General features: G+C 48.6%; 1 protein-coding gene across 3 annotated transcripts; it reads left to right on the forward strand.

Annotated features, from left to right (window-relative positions):
- Positions 1-1346: 1346 nt before the first annotated feature.
- Positions 1347-19776, forward strand: LOC142776804 (uncharacterized). 3 transcript variants are annotated; one of them, XM_075881159.1, is made up of 2 exons: positions 1347-1647; positions 18961-19776. In XM_075881159.1, exon 2 carries the CDS (start codon positions 19068-19070, stop codon positions 19524-19526), a length of 459 nt encoding a protein of 152 aa, XP_075737274.1. In that variant the 5' UTR covers positions 1347-1647; positions 18961-19067; the 3' UTR covers positions 19527-19776. The 3 variants fall into 3 exon arrangements, with proteins under 3 accessions (XP_075737274.1, XP_075737276.1, XP_075737275.1); XM_075881161.1 differs by having other exon boundaries at positions 18969-19776; XM_075881160.1 differs by lacking the exon at positions 1347-1647 and adding an exon at positions 10370-10641.
- Positions 19777-23245: the final 3469 nt, after the last annotated feature.

The following is a 23245-nucleotide window of genomic DNA, read 5'->3' on the forward strand; positions in this document are numbered from 1 at the left end:
TGACGCAATGTTTTTTTCTTTTTTGTTGTCTTGCTTGCTTGGTTGTTTTGGCACTCGTTCTTTCATTGATTGCCTATGTTAACCTGCCTGGACAGCGTGGACGACCACGGTTGCTCCGAAAAGTATACTTTCATGACAACCTCTTGGCTTATTTTTATCAAATGTGTATTTCTTCATTCATAAGTGATAACTACTGGTCTTCGATGGGGGCACTTCGATGGGAACTTCGATGGGGGCAAAATGCTTGTGGCTCGTGTATTTAAATAAATGTGCACGTTAAAGGGCACCAGATTGTCCAATTTGTTAGAATCCTTTACTTCGGCGTCCTTCGTAATCATATTGTGGTTTAGAGAAGTTAAAAGCCGGATATTATAATATCTCACTTCTTTATATTCCTGCAAACCTAAGAGATCTAAGAAAGGCGAGTAAGAAGATGAACGAAAATTTTATATGCAAACTTACTTTAGCTTCATAGTGTAAAAGTGAGGCGAAATACAGTAATTACTCCAAGCGATAATGAAAAGTTGAAAAGAAAAAGATAACTCGAATAAATCTGCTCGTGTAACTTAAGGTCTCAGTGAATTGGGATGACGTTGGTAAGCCTCGATGTTAAAGACGAAGGATAGGAAGAAGGGCTCATTTCTAGGATTTGATTTCAGCGCAAGAGAAAAGAAATCAGACTCATTTCTTTCGAAAACAAGCGCCCACCCAAGCGATTGTTTATCGTGCGCTGAATATTGTCGTCAGCTCGAAATGCCGCAAAATCGTTGACCAGCGTCGAGCCTTGACAGGAGAGCTACTATTTCATTCTTAAATTCCAAGGTGCCTATGGCTGATTATCAAGTCGTGCATCTCATCACATTGCCATCATTTTATGAGAGAAAACTCATGCTGGTCCAGTATTATGACACGCGATTGCGGTTATATGTGAAATTTCCATCATCCTTTTATGACATGAACTTCCGTATTGTCAGCACTCTAGCCGATACTCGATCGAACAACTTTTGCGGGTTTTCTGTCTATCCCGCCATATCTGTATAAACCTGCGCTATAGACGCTCTCTCTACCACATATAAATCAAGCCATTGTGAATCGCTGATAACACTAGACGAAATGCTATGCCACAATATATCTTGTGATTTTGGCGTTACGCTGAGGGCGTGGGCAAACGCAACTTCAGCCATGATCGATTGACATGTACGGTGTGGCATATCACTGTGAAAGGAACAAAACAACCCGGTAACTGATAAGAAAGCTCGCCAGACCACCCGAAGCAGTTGTAGCACCGGGACCGTGTAGCTCGTTCGACTTCGTGGCTTTTTGTGTTTTACGAGAGCTCGCTCAAGATGCTACGCTGCAACGCTTGAGGATAGGCGTACGGCACAGCCGCTAACACAGAATCTATTCGCGTTTTCGAGTGGTCGAGCAGAAGGAATTCATACGCATATGGGTTTCCACACGCCCAAGACCCTTGTCTAAGCGAGAAGCGGGAGACTGTGGATAAGATCTGCCCAGCTGAGGTCGGTCACGCGCCTAGATTCATGTATGAACTTCGCTCTCATCGAATAGTGGCTCCCACGGCCGGGATCGGAGCTAGGACCTCCAGTTCAGCGAAACTACCTCATAGCCATTGGTCTCCCGTGGCAGGTGAGAACTTTTGCTACCGCCATTGGACACAAACTTTCTTTCTCTAGTATTGAAAAGGCACGAGAGAAGGCAATCCTCAGAATTATTTACATTCACTGCAAAGTGCCTGCGATTGCTGCAGCGACACTATAATTAGCGCTCTGACATCACTTCAAGCCCCGCCGCGGTGGTCTAGTGGCTAAGGTACTCGGCTGCTGACCCGCAGGTCGCGGGATCGAATCCCGGCTGCCGCGGCTGCATTTCCGATGGAGGCGGAAAAGTTGTAGGCCCGTGTGCTCAGATTTGGGTGCACGTTAAAGAACCCCAGGTAGTCGAAATTTTCGGAGCCCTCCACGACGGCGTCTCTCGTAATCATATAGTGGTTTTGGGACGTTAAACTCCACAAATCAATCAATCAATCAATCAAGACATCACTTCAAGCCGCAATCAATATATGTATCGATGGCGACTGCAGTTTTTTACTTATTTTCTTTCTTTATGCTCATGTTTTCTTATGTGTTTGACGTTCTTTCCCTCTCATTTTTTCGCTCAATATATATATGTATATATATATTGTAGGGAACTATGCGAACGACGACGAAGCAGCATGAAACGGCAAGCCACAGCGTTGGGGCACGCGCGCGACCCGAGCTTGCGTTTGTTTTATATTTTAGGCCTGTTGGCGTTCCTCGCTCTTCTGGCGTTCCTCGGCCTTACAGCAGGTCTGTACTTGAATCAACTGCGTGACATCTGGTGGAGGTGTGTGGACTCCCGTACAAACCTGGAAGTTCGCTCCTGTAAGCTTCCCCCTCTACGTGACACGAACATGGCCACCGAGACGCCTCTCCAGGTGGGACCTCCGACCGTCCATGTCACTTGCGGTGCCGTGTATCCTCATCGAGACCCTCCTATCTTCCCGGGCTCCACTGAGCCGCACGTCGAAGATTGGTTGGCGAGGTACGACAAAGTCGGCGCAAGTAACAAATGGGACGACTCAAGTAAGCTGGTCTACGTCACATTCTACCTTGCGGACACCGCACAACTGTGGTTTAATAACCACGCAGCTGACATTACTACGTGGTCTGCATTCGAGACGGCTATTACAGACGTCTTTTGACGACCTGCGGCACGCAAGCTTCAAGCCGAGCACCGTTTACGTCACCGTGCGCAGCAACCAGGCGAGACCTACACGGGCTACATTGAAGATGTGTTGCATCTAAACAACCGCATCAACTCTACCATGCCTGAGGAAGAAAAAATCCGGCACATATTGAAAGGCATTGACGACGGCGCCTTTCAGATGTTGCTCGCGAGAAATCCCCCCACAATTGCTGTCCTCGTTGCCCTCTCTGAAAGCTTCGATTAATTGCGTAGGCAGCGCGCAATCGCTCGTCAAGCCCTCACGACGCCAGACACGCTCGCAAGCTTGCACCTAGCTGCCCATCCTACCGACCAGCAGCCGCTGCTTTCGACAATCAAGGACTTCGTCCGCGAAGAGGTAGCGCGCCAGCTGTCACTGCTGCCACTGACACATGAGCCCACGCAAGCTTTGGCACCGGACCTCCAACACGTCATTCGGACCCAAGTCGCTGAAGCCCTTCCGCCGGTGCATCAGCAACCACCAGTCACTACGCCTCTCACGTACGCCGCCGTCGCTGCTCGTCCTACGCAACAGCGTATGCCATATGCTCAACCTGCCACGCCACCCTATGTCGTGCCTACAGCCCCAATTGCTGCGCCGTATCCCTACGCGAGATCTTCAGCTCCATTTTACCGTCGCTCAGACGCTTGGAGGACGCCGGATAATAGGCCCATCTGTTTCGCCTGTGGTATCGCTGGACACGTCACCCGCCACTGTCGCCGAGATCTCCCTCCAGTCGACACCGTGGGCAGGCTAATGGCGTCGTCGTCTAGGACGCCATCAAGGTACACCACTGACGGTTTTCGACCCTACGCAAACCATCGGTCACCATCGCCCCGACGACGCTCCCTGTCACCTATGCGTCGCCGACCTGCTACGGAAGAGGGAAACTGATCGCTGCAGCTCCGGAGGCAACAGCTGCATACAATTCGAACTGCTTAAGGCCTCCATCTTCCTCGCCGCAAAACGTTATTGACGTCAATGTTGAGGGGACCGCCGCACAAGCGCTAATCGACACAGGCGCCGCCGTTTCCATAATCTGTGAGACCTTATGCCGCAAGTTCAAAAAGGTGACGACGCCTCTTTCGGGCCTGATGCTCCACACGGCCAACTCGCAGTGCATAGAACCTACAGCTGTGTGCACTGCACGTGTCATTATCCAAGGTGAACTTTATGCCATTGAATTTTTTGTGCTGGCATCATGCTCTCACGATGTCATTATTGGACGGGACTTTCTTTCGCGTCATCGGGCCATCATAGATTGCTCACGTGCAGAAGTTGCCCTTACACCGCTGCCAACCTCTTGTTTGGTGGATTCTCTTCCTGAACCTTATAAATTTGCCGTTGTTGCAGACACGGAAATAGCACCGAGAACATCCATCCTTGTAGCCCTGACCTGTACGGCCGCTCCTGCCGGAACTGTTTTGTTCACCCCGCCTGACGTATTTACCCGCCGCCGAAGCCTACACCTGCCCTTTGCCGTACTCACCGGGGAATCCGGTGCTACCACCATGCTCGTCGCGAACTCACTATCGTCGCCAGTTACCTTACTTCGCGGAGAATGTTTGGGTAACATACAAGACGTTGACCTCTTGCGCCCTCTAGAGTTCGCCGAACACGCACCTCACCTCCAGCTCAATGCTATGACGCCACCTGTGGCCACACTGCCCGCGCCAGACTCATTCCAGCCCTCTGTTGCCGCTGAGCTATCGCGGACACAAAGAAGGGAACTCATGTCCCTTCTTCGAGAGTTCCGTTCTGCCTTCAATTGCGCTCAACACCCTTTGGGTCGCACAGCGTACATCACGCACCACATTGACACCGGTACTCATGCTCCCTTACGCCAACGACCATATCGAGTTTCAGCGAAAGAGCGCCGCATTATTAACGAACAAGTCGACGATATGCTCAACCGTGGTGTCATCCAGCCATCGCAGAGCCCTTGGTCGTCCCCTGTTGTACTTGTGCGCAAAAAAGATGGGTCTATCCGATTATGTGTCGACTACCGCCGGCTCAATAAGATAACTCGGAAGGATGTGTACCCATCGCCACGCATCGACGACGCTCTCGATTGCTTGCAAGGGGCAGAATATTTCTCCTGTTTAGATTTGCGCTCAGGATATTGGCAAGTTCTAATGGCTGATCCTGACCGATCGAAGACTGCATTCGTAACACCTGATGGGCTGTATGAGTTTAACGTCATGCCGTTTGGAATCTGCAACGCCCCAGCTACCTTCGAACGGATGATGGACACCATCCTTCGCGGCTACAAGTGGAACACGTGCCTTTGCTACCAAGACGACATCGTCGTTTTTTCTCGCGACTTTTCAACTCACCTTGTTCGTCTTCGTGCTATTCTCACGTGTCTCACCTCTGCTGGCCTTCAACTTAACATCAAGAAGTGCCATTTTGCCGCACGTCAGCTCACTATACTAGGTCACGTCGTCTGCAAAGAGGGTGTTCTCCATGATCCGGCGAAACTCCGCGCCGTGGCCGACTATCCAAAGCCCAATTCCATCAAGACGCTTAGAAGTTTTATCGGCCTGTGCTCATACTTTCGTCGATTTGTGCGCAACTTCTCTTTCATCATCGCGCCTCTTACCAACCTGTTGACAACTTCTAAAGGCATTTCTGCTTGGTCAAAAGAGTGCGACGAATCCTTCACCGCGCTTCGGCGGTTATTACTATCACCTTCAATATTACGTCATTTTGACACCGATTTGCCTACAGAGGTCCACACCGACGCCAGTGGTGTCGGTCTTGGTGCTGCATTGGCTCAACGAAAATAAGAATAACAAGAATACGTGGTCGCTTACGCGAGTCAAATCCTCAAGAAAGCCGAGTGTAATTATTCCGTCATGGAGGAAGAGTGCCTCGCAATTGTCTGGGCTTTGACGAAGTTCTGCCCATACCTTTATGGCCGCCCTTTCGAAGTCGTCACGGACCACCACGCTCTATGCTGGCTATCATCGCTCAAAGACCAGTCGGGGCGCCTTGGTCGTTGGGCGCTTCGCCTACAGGAATACGACATTCGTGTTGTATACCGATCCGGCCGCAAGCACTCCGACGCTGATGCCTTATCCCGCTCGCCGCTACCGGCTGACCCAACCCCCTCGTCACCTTCTTCAGCTGTCATAACACCAATCGACTTCACAGACATGGCATCGGAACAACGCAAATATGTGTGGATTTCCCAAGTTCTCGCCTTTCTGACTGATCCGTTAGCTAATTTGGTCTCAAGAACTATCCGCTGTCAAGCCACACATTTCGCTATTCGAGCCGACCTACTCTATCGGCGGAATTACACGTCTGAAGGTCGGAAGTGGCTGTTAGTTATACCCAACCACATGCGCTCGGAAATCTGTACTGCTTTCTACAAGGACCCGCAAAGAGCTCACGCTGGCGCTCTCAAAACGTACAACTGTTCACGTCAGCGGTACTACTGGCGCGGCATGTACACATTTGTCCGCAAGTACGTTCCTGCTTGTACTGCATGCCAGTGACGTAAAGTCCCACCTCAACGCCCTGCCGGTACACTTCAGCCTCTGCCTTGACCAGCACGTCCGTTTGACCACGTCGGTATTGACTTATACGGACCACTTCCCACGTCGTCTTCTGGAAATAGGTGGATAATTGTCGGCGTGGACCACCTCACGCGTTACGCGGAGACGGCAGCACTACCCGCAGCAACCGCGAGGGAAGTTGCGTTTTACATCCTGCGCAACTTTGTTCTTCGCCATGGTGCTCCCCGCGAACTTTTGAGCGACCGGGGGCATATTTCTTGTCTTCTGACGCCATTCAAGCGTTGCTCGCTCAGTGCAACATGGTTCATCGCATGACGACAGCATATCACCCGCATACGAATGGCCTCACAGAACGATTTATTCGCACTCTCGGTGATATGTTGACGATGTACACAGCTTCAGACCAGACCAATTGGGACACTGTCCTTCCATTCGTCACGTATGCGTATAACACCGCTACGCACGCGACAACAGGGTTCTCCCCTTTCTTGCTGTTGTACAGACGCGAACAATCGTGCACGCTGGACACTATCCTCCCATACACGCCCGACTCCTCTGAGTACACTGCAATTTCTGATGTTGCCAGGTACGCAGAAGATTGCAGACGATTGGCCCGTTCACTGACAACCGAGGACCAAGGCCACCAGAAGCTACGGCATGACACCGACCGACATCTCTCTACTTTCGCGACTGGTGCTCTCGTTTGGCTCTGGATTCCACCGAGCACTCCTGGCCTTTCGTCGAAATTACTGGCACGATACCACGGGCCCTACCGCATTCTCGCCCGTACGTCACCAGTCAATTATGAGATTGAGCCTTTGACACAGTCTCATGACTTACGCCGTCGTAGCCGAGAAATTGTGCATGTGAGTCGCCTGAAGCCGTATTACGACCCCGCTATAGTGACTACGCCTTAAGCCGCCAGGTTGGCTACGCTATTCACCGGGGGCCAATGTAGGGAACTATGCGAACGACGACGAAGCAGCACGAAACGGCAAGCAACAGCGTTGGTGCACGCGCGCGACCCGAGCTTGCGTTTGTTTTGTATTTTAGGCCTGTTGGCGTTCCTCGCTCTTCGGGCGTTCCTCGGCCTTCCAGTAGGTCTGTACTTAAATGAACTGCGTGACAATATATATATATATATATATATATATATATATATATATATATATATATATATATATATATATATATATATATATATATATATATATGAATATATATATATGCTGATTTGAACTAAAGAATGTATTAGTATAAAAAAACGAAAAGGAAAAAAATTGGATTCGTTCGTAAGAAGTTGTGCTTATCTGGGGCTCACACCATGTTACTAGGATACACCGGCGCCTAAACGTTAGCCTATGGTCCGACATAACGTCGCCACTCGTGTTAGTACATCAGTTTTATCAAAGTGAAGTGCACGTTAAAGTACAGATATCTTAAATAGCTCTCAATGGCCTATTCATCCGCGTTCGAGCACCACTTGAGAATAGCTTGCTCCGTCATGGAAGGCATATGTCATACTTATTACATTGTGATAAAAGCGGATAGCCAAGGCGTGGACCCGGACTGAAGTTAAATAAACACCGCCCCCCAAAAAAGCAGGTCTGGCTAAATATTTAATCATTATTCGTTCATCGATCAAGCCTTCGAGTGATAATTGATTTTTTCTGTAATCTTTTAATCTATTATTCGACATCTCTATGGATATATTAAAAGGATATCTCATTGTTCGATGTGCATTGTTTGGGTTTGAGAACGCGCTAGATATCACATGGGTGCATGTGCGCCTTCAGGAAAATTCACCCTTGCACTTAAAGGTCAGATGGGGCCGGTCGTGTTTTGGTGACGTCATGGTATGAAAAATGTTTTGCCATCATTCATTGTAACTCATATCTTTAGCATGTACTGACACACGTACAACCTAAACAAGGGCCCAACATCGTGTCCGTGTGTCAGTGTGCGCAAAAATATGAGTTACGATGCACTCATACCTACTAGTTCGTCTTGCAATATTACTCCAGATCATCCATGGACGAATGGGCAGATGGTCGTATTTCTTCGAAGCATGCCTACTCGAGCGCACCGAAATTGGAGGCGTTTTCGGGGACTATACTGCTCGGAAAGACGCACCGAAAGCATGCAGGGTGGCCCCGAGGGTTTAGAAATCCCGCGAAAGACGAAGCAGCGAGGAGGAGGACGAAGAAGGAAACGTTCGCACTCGTAGGGACGACATATCTTTTCCGTTAGATATTGCGAAATCCCTAGTTAATTGTGGATTGCAGGAAGTAGAGCGACATGTGTTTTTTGCCTTCCACTTAGAATGAACGGCTGTCGCGCCAGTTTACTCCACAGGTTTCACCTCGTTGTCACCTTAACTGAATCGTGCGAGCCGAACTGTAATAATAATAATAATAATAATAATAATAATAATAATAATAATAATAATAATAATAATAATAATAATAATAATAATAATAATAATAATAATAATAATAATAATAATAATAATAATAATAGTAATTTTAATAATAATAATAATAATAATAATAATATTAATAATAATAATAATAATAATAAGGAGGTGGAGGAAGAGGAGCGCTGCAGAGGAGGTCTCACCTAAATAAAAGTGCACGAGTATTAGGCATTTTAGATTCCATCGAAAAAGCGGCTGCTGCTTGGATTCGATCCCACGACCTTGGGTTAGCAGTTGAGCTTCGCAATCACTTGACAACCAGGATGCCCGAACTGCGAGTGCTGCGTAAGGCATTAGATAGATAGATATGCGGGGTTTAACGTCCCAAAACCATATATGATTATGAGAGACACCGTAGTGGAGGGCTCCGGAAAATTGGACCACCTGGGGTTCTTTAACGTCCACCAAAATCTTAGCACACGGGCCTACAACATTCCCACCTCCATCGGAAATGCAGCTGCCACAGCCGGGATTCGATCCCGTGACCTGCGAGTCGGCAGCCGAGTACCTTAGCCACTAGACCACCGCGGCGGTGCTAAGGCATAAGAACATATATTAGTTCGAGACTGTCCTCCTGTCGCGTCGCAGCAGATGATGGGGGCCTCAAGGCTGGCTGACGTGGGTGTGCGACGGTTAGCCGAAAGCGACACTGTTGGAGGGTCTGTTAGACTATTTTCATAAACCGCGAGCGGGCGTCCTTGCACTGCATTTTCGCCTAACTAATGGCGCCATTTGCTGCGGTTCGACTGGAGACGAGGTCCTAGTTGCTAGTGCTGGAGTTAGAGGAAAAGATCGGGGAACTTCTTTCTCTTCTTTTTCTCCTCCTCCCATGACTCATGCCCAATTCAGGGGATTGACTAAGTGTTAGGCGAAGTTTGTTTTTATTCACCTAACACGCAGCACACTCTGCACTGGGTACGAGCCATGAGAAGAGAAGAAGAAGAAGTAGTAGTTCCCTATCTTGTCCTCAAATCTAGGGAATTCACATACGTGTTATACCCTTGGGTGACTATGCGCCATAAATGTGGTTCGTAATAATCTTTCGTGGTGAGGGGTACTCAAATGAGCCTATGGGTCAAACATTAGGAAGCCTTTGTTCATGAATTCGTATAAACGGGGAACTGATCGATAAAGGGCATTTACTTCATCGTCTTTATTTCGTGTATAGACCACGTGACTCACGAACACAGGGAAGCTTGGATGCTGTGCTTAGAGATTCTCACTTCTTGCAGTGGCAGTATTCATTCAGAGGCGAATTTCTGATGTTACTTGAATTTGCTATACGAAAGTAACATAGAAAATTTCTGATGAGGTATTTGTGTACGTGAGCGAAATAAGGGGATCTAGTGCTCGCTAGAAGATAAAAGGCGCATTGTTGGCTAATAAATACAATTTGTCAGGTAGTACTAGTAGATGTGTGTTACAACTTCCCGAAAAATGCAACATTTATAGCTGCCCCAGTTGAAACCAACCACGTTGTGCTCAGAAGCCAGTATTTCTTCGGTTAGGTCGTTTGTCGCGTGCCCCGTGCTTGGAACATACCACGAGGCAGGTGGATCGGCATCGTGAAATGCAGCAGCCGCTGGCCGCTGCCACAGTGGCGTAGCCTGGCCAGCTTACCGGCTGTGACCACCGGCCACCCAGTTTACCGGGTCGGCTCTGTTGCTCCAGGGCCACAGAGTTATTCGCAATCGTGTGCATGAACGTCGGCCGAACGGCTCCCGTATCCACGCGTCGCCGCAATCATGTCAATTAACGGGCTTCACAGTAGCTTTGGACTTTATCAGCCGGAATGCGCTCTGCGAGGCGGTATCGGAGCTGTGGAGAAGACATTCAAGCTGCGTGGACGGCGCAACAGTCGAACTGATCAATCTGTAAGTGCTTCATTCAGATATCTCTCGTGCACAGATGTATTGATAACGATACCACATCGATGAGGCGCGTGGTGCTGTGAGGGTACAGGATGAGTTGTTGGGGGCGCAGAACGTAAACAGCAAGTGACCAACGCCGTTTGTGGATTCTGCAGCATTGTTTAGGACGCTTTAATAAAAAAACGTGCATAATTAGTTTGACATGGCCTTCATAATCTACTGTTCTGCAGACTGCAACATGGAACTGTTTCTACCGTTTGACCAGGTGATCGTTTTTTTGTGTGCAATATTCTCTCGTCTCCTAATCACGTAACTACATGTAAAAGGAGGGTCGTTGATAGCTTTTGACAGTCTCTATTGCTAGTTTCTTCCTTTTTTAATGTTCAGGTCAAATGATGTTAGTTCAAATTCCCTCCAGAGGTCAGGTGGCTCTCTGTGTAATATTATTCGTTATCGCTGCTAAGCTGTCATGCAAGTTCTTACCTATTCACTGTGACAAGATGGAACATTCACTGGATTAGGCAATGCCAAATGTGTGGTACATTTATGAATTGGAATTCAGTTCGAGTACGATACTGTATAAATAGCCTTGATGAAGTGGTTCACAAGGGAAGAGTGTTTTGGCGACTTTCGAGAAAACCAGCACAATTTATTTGAGGCACGTGCATTCCTAACTGTAAAACGTTATTCGCATAACACTGTACGGCGCGAAGCCTTTGAAGCAGTACTAGGGCTTGACGACAGCAGCCCCTCAATAAATCCTGAACAGCAGTGCAGCGGCGAGATCGCACCGGATGGCAGTGGTACTGTGCCCACCGAACACGGACGTATCCACTGGCTCGGGGAGGTGTCAGGCTACCGTGGTGGCTATCTGGTTGCGCACCTATGCATAGAGACGGCGTGTTTCACGTGCCGATCACACTGTCAGTGTGCCTCTCTATAAGTGTGGCAGCTGGGCGTCCGCTTGGAGCGACGTCTTCTCCCCTGCTAGCTGCGCTCACTGCTACGTAAGACATCAGAGATCGGGCGGTTCTACTATGGTGCATCTCACCTCGCACTCGGAGAAGGCTATCTCCACCGGGACACTGGAGCTCTAGTTAACAGTTACTCAGAAGCTCTGTTCTGGTTGGGTGCATCTGCCAGAGTAAGTTGGGGCTGGTTATTCATATCCATGCAGTGTCTTTTAATGGTATCGTATTGTAAACTGGATATTTAGTTTTGTGGTTGTTTTGTACGGGTATCTTGCTATATATCTAATATCGTGCATCCTCACCAACTTGTGCAGCATTAAGTTTCTCGAAGCAGTGTCCTTCTTGTATTGTTTGTTCTCATTTTAACGCTAACTATTGCCTTCGCGGTCATCTTTTCTACATAAGCTCGGTTACATATTGTCATTGAAGCCAAGGGTTCATTCTAGCAAGCAAGTTAACGTCGTAAGGTATTGAGCCTATAATGCCGAAATACCGGCGTCAATTAAGAAAGCTTTAGGCAAGTATAAGTGATTGCCGACGACAAATGACAAATTAATTCAGCATTTGACGCAGTCAATGAAACGTTTTGTATTATTGTCGTATGGCAGATATCTTGTTGGTCTTCACTACGATGCGTTCTCATGGTGCATGTAGTGTACGCACTATTTCTCGTGACTTCAAAACAGAGGCAGCCAACGCTAGGTTGCTGAATGATTGCTTACGTTCCTGGCTTACTGGAGTGGTCACCATTTGGAGTCGGGTTACCTAATTGCATTAGCGTCGGTCGGTTGCAACATTGTCATGACTCGCACAGAAAATTCTAAAAGCAGTACTGAAGTATTGATACCATGAAACAACTCATTGGTGGTACCACATGATATACTGGTGGTGTTTCATGGTATGTATAAGAAATTCATGTATTTCACCTATGAAATACCACCCATAAGTTGTCAGTTTCATGGATTGATGGCACTTAACATTGGCCAAGGAATGCTAGAGACGAATGTCAAGACAAGATTAAATAATACATTACGTACTTTTGTCACTATACTAAAGTATATGCTGAAAGTGAGAACTTGATGTCTGTAAGGCATGGTGCTTGCGGGGCAGCTGCACTAAAAATGAGAGGGCAAACAATGTTATACTCAACAGTGATGTAGCCAGATATTGTTTTACGCATGCCGTATGTATGTTTGCATGTGTTCATGCGTAAACGTACATATGCCAAATTGAAAAATTTTGGAAATAAGTCTGACCCCCGCCCCCCTTGCCTGGCTGTGCTAGTGATACTGTCGTATAGCTTACTGGATTACAAAAGGAAACTCTACTTGATGGGGCTGTCAATACTCCAAGCAATTAATGCGGGTTCAGAGAGACCTTTGACTTCTTAGATGCTGAATGCATAGATACGGAATTAGCGTAGCTTCTAGTTGAGATATTTCCTCACTGTAATGCTGAAGTAAAAAGAAAAAAGGTCAAACTTATTGGCACCCATTTTGCATATTAGCGTACTTTTCTCTTGAAGCGTGTTGAAATCATATATATATATATATATAAATATATATATGATTGATTGGGGTCTGCCGAATTTTCGATGACTAGGAAAAGCAATCTTCGTATTGCAGGAGCAGGGCCTTGAGCTGTTCTTGCTTATCATTAGGAAGTCTGGGATTGACGTCGAAAGCTATGGGAGGGGCTTGGTTCCTCTGAGCAGGTTTCGCAGAATCGGCGAGGGCGAAAGCACTGGTGGCTTCGACAATTTTTTCGATGTATGCGACCGTTGTTCCTTTGTTCACATGTTTGTACTCATTGCTGAAATTCGTGAGCATAACCGTTGCTTTGCCTCCCCGCAGCTCTGCGATTCCTCTTGCGACTCTGCGATTCCTCTTGCGATTTCGGGTGACCAACAGATGCTGACTGCCTTCAACGACGCCTTTGAAGTCAGGTGATTCAGGAGCGCCGACTGAAATAATGACGCTTGAGCGAGGCGGAATGGTGACTTGTTCTTCCAGCACATTCAAGGCATGGCGTCCAGATGGCGTGCGCGGCGGTAGTGCTTCTTCTGTGGATAACGTTATCGACTTTGTTTTTAGGTTGATGACAGCACCATGGATGCATAAGAAGTCCATGCCAAGGATGACATCTCTCGAGCAACGCTGTAGGACTATGAAGTCTGTAGGATAAATACGGCCGTTAATGGTGACTCTCGCAGTGCAGATTCTTGCAGACGTTACGCGATGACCTCCGGCTGTGCGGAATTCAGGGCATTTCCAAGCTGTCCTAACTTTCTTTAACTTCGCGGCGAACGACCCACTGATGACAGAATAGTCGGCTCCAGTATCGACGAGAGCGGTCACACTGTGGCCGTCGATAAGAACGTCGAGGTCGCTAGTTCGCCGTCTCGCATTACAGTTAGGGCGTGGCGTCGGGTCACGGCTGCGTCGGCTTGTTCCGCTGCTTCCATGTTGCGTCGTCAGGCCACCTTCAGCAAGTGAGCTTTCGCCGTCAGGGCTTTGCCTGGTTGGCGTTGTGTTCGGAAAGCTCCGTCGCAGCGTCGTCGTCATCGGAGGATCTTCGGTAGTTCGTCGCACAGCAACCGCACCTCCACCGGTTGCTGCCCTTAGTTTCCCGGATACGGGCTAGGAGACCGGCCCCGCGTTGGGCCAGAGTACTGTCGGTGGTGCGGTGACGTGCGGCGGCTGGGCGACGGCGAACGCGAAGGGCTTCGTGGTGTCCACCGAGTTCCTGTCAGGTAGTCGGCGATGTCACGTGGTCGTTCTCCTGGCTGCGGACGTGGTGCATCGACGGCGAAGCCACGCAGTCCCATCTGTCGGTACTGGCAACGGCGGTAAGTGTGCCCGGCCTCGCCGCAGTGGTAGCACAGTGGGCGGTGGTCAGGGGTGCGTCAAACGTCGGTTTTCCTCGGCGCACTGCGCTGGCCCGCTGGTGAACGGTAGGTCGTCGGTGGGGGTGGTGGCGGCGGTGGTGTCTGGCGATGGAAGTGCGACGGGGCGGCGTTTTGGCGTGGACGGGGAGGAGCGTTGTGGCGCACTGCAGCGGCGTAGCTCATAGTTTCTGGCTCGGGCAGCGGTGTATGGGGAATTCGAAGTGATTGCCGAACTTCTTCTCGCACAATGTCGGCGATCGAATCCACTTGAGGTTGCGCCGAAGGCAACAGTTTGCGCAGTTCTTCCCGCACGATCGCTCGGATCGTTTCACGCAGGTTTTCGGAGTCACTGGTTTGAGCAGCAGCGCATTCTGGAGTCAGGCGACGATTATACTGTCTGGTGCGCATGTCAAGGGTTTTCTCGATGGTGGTCGCCTCGGATACAAATTCTTGGACGGTGTTCGGTGGATTCCTCATTAGTCCCGCGAAGAGCTCCTGTTTGACCCCTCGCATGAGGAAACGAACTTTCTTCTCCTCAGGCATGTCTGGGTCAGCGTGACGAAATAGGCGGGTCATCTCCTCTGTGAAAATTCCAACCTCCTCATTCGGTAGCTGAACCCGGGTCTCTAGTTGAGCAGCGGCCCTTTCTTTGCGAGCGACGCTCGCGAACGTTTGCAGAAATGCGCCGCAGAAGACATCCCACGTTAGGAGCGTGGACTCACGATTCTCTAGCCAGGTCCTTGCGGTGTCTTCCAGGTAGAAGTACACACGCCGGAGCTTTTCTTCGTTGTCCCAGTGGTTGAGGGCGGCCACACGGTCGTATGTTTTTAACCAGGACTCCGGGTCTTCGAACGATGACCCATGGAAAATTGGTGGTTCCCTGGGTTGACGCATGACCATCGTGGGCAGGGATGTGGCGGTTGTCATTGTCGCTACAGTCGCGGTCATGGCCTTGGTCTTCCGCGCCTTGTCTTCTAGAATCCCGTACTCTGGTGTTAGCCCTTGCTGTCGGCGGCTTGTTCGCTTCTTCTGGTTGGCGTCGGTGTCTTCTCCGCGACGTGGGCTGGGTTCACGGCTTGACGGGGGCGTGCGGTACATGAACGAAGCAGCACCTCCACCAGATGTCACGGGGTCGTGACGTGGCCGAAGACAGGAGACTTCGTGTTGGGATTTAACTGTTTATTTGGGCGAACCGGTGCCCGGTAAACGGAAAGTCCAATTACAGCAGCAGTCTCGCACAGATAGCAGTCTCGGACTGATAGCGGCGAACGGAGCGTCGGCCTTCGATCAACAACTGACAAGCGGCGAAGCGCGTCGGCATTTATACTCCCGCCGTCGAATGTTCTAGCGCTACCGCTGGCGGCGGCGTACGTTCCAGAACAATCTGTACCATTCGCACAGTGGGCGTGATCTTATCGAAATGATCTACTACAGTCCGGAACCCTCTCGAAAACTGCAGGCGCGGTTTGCGCTGAGAATCGTGTGGTGTTTTGGGACGATAACAAAAGCTTGGGAAATGGAACGTGGCAATAAGCCAAATTGGAAAATTTTGGAAATAAGTCTGACCCCCCCCCTTGCCTGGCTGTGCTAGTGATACTGTCGTATAGCTTACTGGATTACAAAAGGAAACTCTACTTGATGGGGCTGTCAATACTCCAAGCAATTAATGCGGGTTCAGAGAGACCTTTGACTTCTTAGATGCTGAATGCTTAGATACGGAATTAGCGTAGCTTCTAGTTGAGATATGTCCTCACTGTAATGCTGAAGTAAAAAGAAAAAAGGTCAACCTTATTGGCACCCATTTTGCATATTAGCGTACTTTACTCTTGAAGCGTGTTCAAATCATATATATATATATATATATATATATATATATATATATATATATATATATATATATATATATATATATATATATATATATATATATATATGTGTGTGTGTGTGTGTGTAGGTAGGTTTGTACTTTTTTCTCTCACTGTCTTGCTCTATTTTTTTCGATCTCTCCTTTGTGTCTTTGTTTTCTCTCTCCATAGTAGATTCGCTCGTTCCCTGGCCCATGAGATTTATTCCATCTCACGCCGTACATATTGGTAAACGTGTTCAATCGAATGAGAACATAACGAAGAGGATGAAGACCGGCCGTAATCCCTGATGGCTCGTGATGATCGCATTCTGTCAGCACTACACGGACTAGCAGTAAAGGCTTAATAAATAGCTCCGCTGCAACTTATGAGGGAAGGAGCTTAGTAGAGAGCCTACCCAGCCGTCGGGCTGGGAAAAAGGTGTGGCGGGAATGACGTCTTGGCGGTCATATTCACTGGGCACAGTCGGCGGTTCCATGATCGGCGGTACGCAGTGTTTTGTGTAGTGGGGTAGCGGTGATAGCATGTGTGCTTTCATAAGCCTTATACCAAACTGTGGAGGGAAGTATCCATTGCTTGTGCCTTGTTCTTAGCTTCGCAGTGTTATAACCAGGTTAATTTACCCAGCAAAGTGTATAAAATCTGGTTGTAGCCACGGGGTAGGAATGGTTTGCGAAACGAGTGCATAGCCGTGCACGTGTTGTGCAGCGGATGAAGGAGATAAATTGTGTTAAGTGCTCAGCGAAATTATTGATCAGGCTCGATATAAGAAACGGAGCCACTGCGCACGATGAACACCTTGCAGGTCAGAGACGTCTGTAGTGTGTTCGTGCTTGTGATAGCGGGCGACACTTTCGTGCCCCTAAAGTCGAAATCTGTACATGATATGTATAGTTTCGAGTTCTGAATGCTTAAAGTAACAAGTGCCTTGTGCGTGTTAAAACAATCTTACTGTTTCGTTTACTATGCATGCTCGCTACCAGCACTGCCCTCTTGTAATTCGCACACCTGAACAAGGTCACCGGTTGCACAATGGGGACACCGGTGGAATTTTACCAGGACCATGGGCACGGTGACTGGGCGCTGAGCAATCATGTATAGAAGCCGGAGCTCGGCCGATCTATCTTTCTCTGCAGTGCGTGCACAAAAATCGGTAAAACGTTGACACAACATACCGTAATCAGTACGCACCCCTCTCTTGCATTTGCTTGCTTACGGGTGTGCTGCTGCTCGCCATATTTCTGCGTTGCTACGGCCAAAATGCAAGTTTATGCTAGTGAACCAGCAAATGGTCTAACGATTGTTTTATATGCCAGAATGGGCGTACATAGCACGTCAAGTACGAGTTCTGCGGACCATCGCCGAGCTGTGGTTTGAGCCATGATATTGCACGTACTTTCCCACATTACGGCGTCGAGCTCTCACAGTCTGGCTGAATGCCCGAACCCATGGAAGCAAAGCAGCCGCACATAAGTGAAGCGCCCGATAATGCGACCCAATAAACCATCTTTAATTCCCCACCTAATAAAAGCAACATCTCTTGGTATGATTTACAATACTCATATATACTTCTTTCAGCGCAACAGCAGAATACTCGACCAAAATATTTTCGCCAACGGTATCGCGGTGGTCCAGCACGTCGAGTTCCTTTCCGTTGGATCATGGTGCCGTGCAGCCAACATTGTTTTCGAGCTACTTCGCTGTTCACTTGAAAACGAGAGAGGAAAATGAGTCCAGTCAATATGACCAACGACGGACTTCCCGCATCTTCACAAAGTGACGCAGACCCCTCCCAATATTTCTTTCTCCATGTCCATTGTAAAAAAATGGTTCAGGTACTGGCGCGACACCGTTAGTAATTCCGCAGTCAACGAACGCATATGCATTAGTGCCCCGATTATAAAAACGTTAATTTTCCACAGGCGCCCTTGAGACGTGCGTACTTCGAAGTCATCATGTACGGATAGTTGCGCGGTGGGGCCCTGGTGAGACAAGGAAACAACCCCTTCATAATAAAAGCGGAGCTGTTTACGCCCTGAGTTTCAGCCGTGGATGGCGACCGCGCGAAACACGGCGCAGCTTCTTGTGTAAAGCGAAGTGGAAGAACGGCATAGCTTTATATAGTATAGAAAGATCGAGATGGGCGGGGGGAGGTTCAAGGTGAGGTGTGTCGCGGTGGTGAGAAGACGATGGGGAAAGGAGGAGAGAAGAGGACAAAGCGTGGATGTAGTGTTGAGAAGGAAGTGTGGTTCAGAAGGTTCGGAGGGTGCCGCATTGCTTAGCAGAGACGAATGGAGGAGGATGGCGAGTTCGATGTTGCAGTTATTCAGGGGGTCAAACGAAGAGGAGAAGGTGGTGAGCGGAAACGGGGAGCAGCCACGCAGGCGGTTGGGCATGGGTGAATACAACGTGTGGTCGTGCCGAGCGCCGGTAGATTGACGTTAGTGATGAGGTTGTAGCTTCGCGTTACTTTTGCACGTAATCCGTGAGGCTTCCGCTAAGCTTCGCTTTCCATCGTGTATTTTTTCTTTGCGCCCTTTCTTTCTTACCTGACATACGAGCAACCATGATGAGCCTGACATTCAGTACCCCACCTCAGCAACGCAGGAGCCCAGAATGGAGTGTTCCCACCGTGGCGCTAAGTCGCAGCAGCTGCAGCGCCTGTGACTACCATCGAGTGCAGCGGTTCCGGCAGTGGCACTCGAAATGGTGGGTTCAACTACAAGCGTCATCAGAGATCCGCAGCCCGCGGCTGGTGACAGGACGTCATCGTTGCCACCAATCAAGCACTGCGTGGTGTTTTGCGTCGCCGTCGGGCTCTTGTTGGCCGTGAGCGGCGCCATTCTCCTTTCCAGTGGGCAGCCATACCAGCAGCTCCAGCTTCGAATCGTCTCGGCTTGCATGCTCGCCTCAGGTGTCGTCCTGCTTGCAGTCGCCGTTGTGCTTATTTTCTCATGGCGCAATCGCCACCAGTCCGGAACCGTCTACCTGGGGTGCGAGAACGCTGCCGCTGCCCCACCGCCAGCCTACGTGGACGCTGCCGCTGCCCCACCACCATCCTACGAGAGCGTGATGATGCTCGATCATCTCGAGAAGGATGCTGAAGGGGCTGGCTCATCAGATGGCCCACACCACCTGCAGGGATTGGGCGCCAGGCACCGCTGACACATGGCAGTAACGTGCGCGGACGAGTCACTCGCCATTTCCCACGGCCCTCCCGAAACTGCCGAGACCAAGGCGGAATGATGCATGAGCGTGTTATCACACTGAGTATCACCGCGTGCTTTTTGACCAAAGCAAGCAGAATAAACAAGCACATGGCACTCTTCCTGCTACTGACACCTACTTGAGTGAGGTGTTATGCACCCGTGTACAAGTGCGGCTAAAACGGAATAAATAAAATGTTTAAAAATTATTCAGGTTTTCGGACGTTTGCAGCTGAGCAAGGTAACTATTGGGACATTGACGCATTACACATCTTCGATAAAACATGGCACAGCCGTTGCTATAGCTGTCATATCTATAGCAGTGGCGTATAGCCAGAAATCTGTTTCGGTGGGTTCACGTCCTTGATCTGAAAGAGGGACTGGCGTCGTCTTTATGTATAGTCAGTATTCCAAGGCCGGAAGGAATTTCGGCAGGGGCACGAGCCCAGTGTGTCACCCCCTGGCCGTGCCTCTGACTTCTAAGGACAGGCACAGTTGAATAGAAAAGTACACAATGATGCTGTAGACAATGTTGCAGCTGACTCTGAATGCCTTCTTCACTCCTTTTTCTAGTCTCGTGTCGCAGCTGTTTGTGTTAGTTTATGCAAAATTCTTGTAATAACATTACATTTTGGCCCATCACCACTATCTCAAAAAGGGAAGAGCCAAACAATAAGATCAGCACCATGTTAGTGGAACAGTGTGGTTCTCTGTAAGGCTAGATTAACAAAAGATACATTGCTGTACTAAGTTTTACTCCAAGCCACGCTAAGACGTGGCTTCGCGCCACGCCACACGTGAATACGACATAATTTAAAACTCCTGGTAATGCAAGGCTTCACAGGCGAAGTACAATACATACACCTTCCGCCTACACGAGTAATACCTGCCTTTTTAATTTCACTGTTTTGCATTTTCTTAAAAAGGTCTTATGTGCTCTAAGAAAACATACATCGTTTCTGTCCCAATACACTTGTAATAAAATTTGGCACATTGAATTTCGTACTCAAAGACTGCGACCACGAGAAGTAATTGCACTGCTGCACACGTTGTTGCTTCGCCCGAAGAGGAAAAGCACAGCCTGTAAACGATGTCGCATTCGCGCTTAATTAGTAACGCCAGAGTGAGGGTTCGATGCTCTGTACCTTAACACACCCTGCATGCGAGATTGATCGACTGAAAAGTCAGCGTCTATCTGAAAATTCGCAAAGCTCATAGACTGTCGCGCAGCCTAGCGGAACTCGGGAGCATCCTCTCGAGCATTTTCAGTAGTCAGACGCTCCCTTGCTCAGCTTTGCTAGCATCAGTGTTAATGCGTTAGCAAGAAACGAACACAAACCACTTAGTACGTTTCGTGCATCAGTGATCATACCGGATCATTAATGACGCAATAAACTAGATTAGTGTTTGCGAAACGCGAAGTTTTCTCGAAAAAACGTGGCAACTCGCACGTTCGAATATAGCCCGCAGAGTACATATATGAGCTTCGCGAGATTTTCTGAAGCCACGTTGGATAGGTAAATGTTATCGTCTGACCTTGGCAGTTCAAACTCAACTTGTTTTACGTGCGTATAGCATTCGTCAGTGCTTTTGTAGTGCATGAGTCCCACAATATTCATTGTACGCGGAAAACAGCGCAGCCTCGCGATTTGCTCTTCCAAACCTTGGCCAACGTTGCCCCGCTTGACTTTCACGTTCGTTCATAGATGGCAGCACACTGCAAGAGATTCGCTTCTTGCCAAGTGTCGGTGAATTGTTATTTGTGCGCCAGATAAACGTTGTGAGTTACGTGTTGTTTGCATTATTGAAGTCATTCGTCGAAGAGAATTACTCTTCGCCGAACACCTATAAAAAACACCATTACTTTCAGCAACACCATTACTTTCAGCAATGGTGTTTAAAGAAATGGTCTTGACGTCGAGGATTTTTCACTGGAAGCAGAACGCACCGATAGTGACAGTCACGATGAACTATCAGCTGCTAACTCACGGGCAGCGAGTTGAACTTCAAGTACTATCTTGTGTTAATGTTCATTTTTGCACTCATAAGTCACTTTCATTGTATTTATTAAATTATTTTTTTCGGCGAGCTCCAAACAAAAGCTAATGATGACGAGTGCGGTGAAGCTTCGGAGGGTTTTGTCGGGAAACCATGAATAATCCACTGACCCGTTACGTACATTGTGTGTCTGTCTGTTTGACGCACGGATGGACACACGAATGGACGCACGGATGGCCGCATGGACGCAAGCACCGATGGACAGACGCACGGATGGACGCACGGAAAGACGCATGGGTGGACGGCCGGCCGGACAGACCGACGCGCGGACGGATGCACGGACGGGCAGAAGCAAGAACGAACAGACGGATGGAAGCGCGTACGGACTGACGGACGATTCGCCCAACTCATCATTACTCCCTCCGTAGATATGCTGTGATTTTTTTCTTGTGCATTGTATGCAGCCAAATACAATGGGTATTACTGAGCGCTGCATGCAGCCAGCACACTCGAGCTCGACGAGAAAAGTGAAATGGTTAGAGCAATGAAACGTACAGTTACGACTACAGTCTACGCTAACTTCTCCCACACTTCACCGGAGCCGTCCGAACGACGCTGTTGTTTGACAAATTTTCCCAATTTTGACGTTGACAGAAGCACACGCGTGTCCATATCGTTGTTTCAATCGCACTGATGGGAGCTGCAACATCCAAGTGTGCAGGAAAATGTGGCCTGTTAGTCTGATCGTGGCTGTAACACAAGCACTACTTATAGGAAAGTTAAATGCTTGTGTTCTGTTGAAGAAGCAACTCCATGGTGCTTACAGTGCAAGTAATGGCGACGGCGTAATATTTTTGCGAACCATCGCTACGTTAAACATTCGGTACCGTGCAGCCGCTACGGCGCGCTACTCGCTAGTGGCCCACTAGTGCGGCAAATCCGTCTGGCAAGCTTGGCACAAATTATCTCGGAGTGCCGTGTTCTTCATACGTCAATTCCAGTTCGCGCAGTTTTCTGTAGCACGCGCAGGATTACGCAATGTGTCGTTGATGCATGATCGATTTATCAACTGTCATCACCACCCTTTGCATTGCGGCGAGAAATGAGGTAGCGAAGCTTTATCAGTTTTTATCGTTTGGGAAAGTACCATGGTCTGACCAGTCCGACCTACATTCATTCGACAATTAGGAGTTCATCGGGTGAAAGCGGCATGGGGCCTATGTCCGCGCGTTCCATCTTTTGCAATGCGAGTTCACGGGCTTATCAACCTCCCGCAGCCATCTTGAATTGCACGGTGCGCCACCTATATGCCGTAGAGTTTTGCGAATATAAAAGATCCACATGAATCAAAAGGACAATTTTTCGAAAAACGAGTATATTATCCAAGATAATGAAATTGCTTACCATCAAGGAGATAACAACAAAACTGTTAAGATTTTTTTGTCAAAATGAATATAATGCCTGCGAGGGAAAATTTTATGTACATAGCTCAATGGGCTGATTAAAATTATTGGTAAATTGGGAAGATTCCATGGTTTGCCAACCACCAATAGAAAACAGAAGAATTGTGTTAGATACTATATCAGTAGCTTACGGCGTTCAGTCGATAGTTATCGCTGACACTATGTTAATAGTTATGTACTAATTGGCTGGCAGATTGTATTTATTGTTTACACATTG

This window comes from Rhipicephalus microplus, chromosome X (genome assembly GCF_043290135.1).
Source record: "Rhipicephalus microplus isolate Deutch F79 chromosome X, USDA_Rmic, whole genome shotgun sequence".
In the NCBI taxonomy this organism is placed as follows: domain Eukaryota; kingdom Metazoa; phylum Arthropoda; class Arachnida; order Ixodida; family Ixodidae; genus Rhipicephalus; species Rhipicephalus microplus.

Bases quoted from the DNA above. Each gene is read 5' to 3' on its own strand.
- LOC142776804 (XM_075881159.1), top strand. From the start codon at position 19,068: ATGGTGGGTTCAACTACAAGCGTCATCAGAGATCCGCAGCCCGCGGCT.